The sequence below is a fragment of the Nicotiana tomentosiformis genome, chromosome 12 (genome assembly GCF_000390325.3).
Source record: "Nicotiana tomentosiformis chromosome 12, ASM39032v3, whole genome shotgun sequence".
Classification (NCBI taxonomy): domain Eukaryota; kingdom Viridiplantae; phylum Streptophyta; class Magnoliopsida; order Solanales; family Solanaceae; genus Nicotiana; species Nicotiana tomentosiformis.
This window is the reverse complement of record NC_090823.1, coordinates 79,056,682-79,060,244: the sequence shown is the minus strand read 5'-3', so window position 1 is coordinate 79,060,244 and position 3,563 is coordinate 79,056,682. Positions and strand designations below refer to the sequence as shown.

Here is a 3,563-nt window from a genome sequence, read left to right as displayed (position 1 = left end):
ATGAGTGCACCACCTGGAAACTGGGAAGGGCAATCCACTACTAGGCCGCCACTCTTTAATGGCCAGTACTACTCTTGGTGGAAAACAGGATGAGAGATCACATTATAGGAGAGGACTAAGAGCTATGAGACATTGTCACTGATGGTCCACTAGCTACCTTGAAGAAAAAGCTGAAGGAGTAGATGTGCCAAAGACAAGAGCGGACTGCACTACTGAGGACTTGAAGAAGTGGGAGAAGAAGGCTATACCCAAGAAATGGCTTGTTTGTGGACTTGGTTCAGGTGAGTACAACAGAATCCAAAGTTGTACCACTGCTAAGCAAATTTGGGACACACTGCAAGTGGCTCACGAAGGAAAACCTCAAGTGAAGAGATCCAGAGGAACTCTACTATACTCTCAGTATGAGAACTTTGCTATGAAGGAAGGAGAAATCATTCAAGAAATATATACAAGGTTCATTACACTGACAAATGAGCTAAAATCTCTTGGAAGGATTATTCCTGAAGAAGATAGAGTCGAGAAGATACTAACTAGGGTTTTGCCTATCACTTGGGAGAGTTAAATCACTACCATCCAGGAATCAAGGAATGATGGCTGCTACAAGTATGGAAAGACTGATCACCACATCAAGAAATGTCCTTTGTGGGAAATTGAATGGAAGAAGGAAAGAGCTGAATGAAGGAACAGGAAGAAGGAACAGGTTCAACCCAAGAAAAGCAACAACAAAGGTTCAACCAAGGCTATGGTCGTTACTTGGGGAAAAAGCTCAGATGATGATGATGATGATGATGAACAAGCACTTATGGTCATTGGAGAATATGATGAAGAAACTGAGGTAAGTGTAATTCATCTCAAAGACAAAATTAAATTATTATCTAAAGAAAGGTTATATGAGTTACTATTAGAACAAACTGATGAATCTGAGGATGTAAACAACGAAAAGGAACAACTGTCTAAAGAATGTGTGATTTTGAAGGCTAAGTGCAAAAACCTAGAACTTAGAGTTAGTGAAAATGTAAATGAAAATACTGTGTTGAAGAACTAGGTTCATGCACTTGACTCAACTGTCCTAGAGCTCAGATCCAAAAATCTAAAACTGAAATTAGGAACAAGTAAAAAGATAGTTGATCACACACAACTCACTTTAGAGGAAAATGTAGGAAAAATGAAAGATGAGTTGTACAAGAGAGATGAACATGTAAGAATTCTAAAGGAGGATCTAAGCAAGGTCAAGCATGAGCTAGACAGGACATGTAAATGGAATAGATCATCCAATGCACTTTCATAGCTACAAGAACACCATAGTAGAAATAGAAGAGGACTTGGCTTTGGGAATCCGACACCTAAGTGGGATACCAAAAGTAAGTACCTCACACTTCTTGAGAACAAGATTTGCACACATTGTGGTAAAACATGTCACTATAAAAGTGAATGCACTGCAAAAGAAAAGGCAAGTCAAAAGAACAAAGAATTTTTTCAAGGGAAGAATAGGCTACCAAGTTGGGCTAAAAAGAATCAGATTCATCCTTTTGCCTATAGAAAGGGACCCAAACTACTTTGGATTCCTAAGACTAACCCTTGATTTCCTTTTGCAGGCCCAAGTGAAGGGGAGCAGCCAAATATAGTACATGGATAGTGGCTGCTCAAAGCACATGACAAGAAGCAAGAACCTGTTTCTTTCACTTGAGGACCTTAAATGAGGTAATGTCTCCTTTGAAAATGGGAATAAAGGTGAGATCATTGGGGTTAGAAAGGTATGTAAGACTGATTCTCACTCTATTGAGAATGTCTACTTGATAGATAGACTGAAATACAGTCTGATAAGTGTATCATAATTGTGTGATAGAGGTAACATGGTAGCATTCACCTCTACAAAATGCTTTGTAATTAATCTTACTACTAACAAGATAGTTTTGCAGGGAAAAAGAGTGAACAACATATATGTTGTAGATCTGTCCACACTTTTAGATAATGAACTCACCTGCTTAAGTGTGTTGGATAATGACCCCTCCTTTGGCACAAGAGATTTGGACATGCCAGTCTAAGTCAACTCAACAAAATAGTCTCCAAGGACTTGGTGATAGGGCTGCCTAACATTAAATTCAAGGAAGATAAAGTTTGTGAGGCTTGTGCAAGGGGAAGCATGTAAGATCCTCTTTCAAAAGCAAGAAAGTGGTAAGCACCACCAAGACGATGTAACAGGTACATATGGATCTTTGTGGACCAATGAGAACATTGAGCAGATGTGGTAAAAGATATGTTATTGTGCTTGTTGATGATTATTCTAGGTTTACTTGGACATTATTTTTAACATCTAAAGATGAAACATTTGACATGTTCACTTCTTTTGTTAGAAAAACTCAGAAACAACTAGGTAATCAACATGGTATTGAATTTGAGAATGCTAAATTTGCTGAATTTTGTAGTGAGCATGGCATAAATCATAATCTTTCTGCTCCTAGTACTCCACAACAAAATGGAGTAGTTGAAAGAAAGAATAGGACATTGGAAGAAATAGCTAGGACTATGCTTCTTTCTAGTAAACTGCCCCATAGTTTTTGGGCAGAAGCTGTGAACACTGCATGATACATCATAAATAGGTGCATGACTAGAACTCTTGTTGAAAAGACTCTCTTTGAGTTACTTAAAGGGAGAAAACCAAATATATCCCATCTTAGGGCATTTGGAAGCAAGTGCTTTGTGCACAATAATGGTAAGGACTCCCTAAGTAAGTTTGATCCCAGAAGTGATGATGGAGTATTCTTGGAATATTTATCACATAGTAAAGCTTATAAAATTTGTAACAAAAGAATTGTGTGTTGTAGAAGAAAGTGTAAATGTGGTTTTTGATGAAACTATCATTCTTTCTGAGAGGTAGGAACATAATGATGAAGCAATTGGGCTGGTAAGAAACTCAAATGAAACCACAGCCCAGACTGGAGCTGTACCAGAAGAAGGAACATGTGATGGAATATGTCCTTTCACCCAGGGCAACTTGATAGGAGGAACTGGACAAAGAGGAAACTGATCCTCAAACCTCGAGGGAACCTGTCCATGAACCTGTTCCTCTTCAACAAAACCTTCAAGGAACATCTAAGGGAAACCAGCTGGTTGTGAAACCTTACAAGTATCAATGTTATCATCCCATTGAGAACATAATTACTGATCCAACCTCTAGATCAAAACCAGATCTTCGTTGAAGAATCTTTGTGCTTTTGATGCTTTTTTATCTCTTATTGAACCTAAAAATATTGTTGATGCTTTGCAGGATGCAGACTGGGTGAATGTAATGCAAGATGAACTTAACCAATTTGAGAGAAGTCAAGTTTGGCATCTGCTACCATGACCTAAGGACAGATCAGTAATTGGCACAAAATAAGTCTTCAGAAACAAAGTTGACGAAGATGGAATAGTTATAAGGAACAAGGCAAGATTGGTGGTTCAAGGATATAGTCAAGATGAGGGCATATACTATGATGAGACCTTTGCTCCAGCTGCAAGATTGGAGGCAATCCGACTCCGTATAGCATTTGCTACTTATGTGGAATTCACTCTCCATCAGA

The 3,563-nt window shown here is 38.5% G+C and overlaps 1 protein-coding gene across 1 annotated transcript; it reads left to right on the top strand.

The window, feature by feature from the left end:
* On the top strand, positions 1 to 562 carry LOC138902923 (uncharacterized). Its single transcript, XM_070190825.1, has 2 exons — positions 1 to 65; positions 154 to 562. The coding sequence occupies exons 1-2, from the start codon at positions 1 to 3 to the stop codon at positions 560 to 562; spliced, it is 474 nt and encodes a 157-aa protein (XP_070046926.1).
* Positions 563 to 3,563: the final 3,001 nt, after the last annotated feature.

Bases quoted from the DNA above. Each gene is read 5' to 3' on its own strand.
- LOC138902923 (XM_070190825.1), top strand. From the start codon at position 1: ATGAGTGCACCACCTGGAAACTGGGAAGGGCAATCCACTACTAGGCCG. The intron at 66-153 runs GTACTACTCTTG...ATGGTCCACTAG, and splicing joins CCGCCACTCTTTAATGGCCA to CTACCTTGAAGAAAAAGCTG.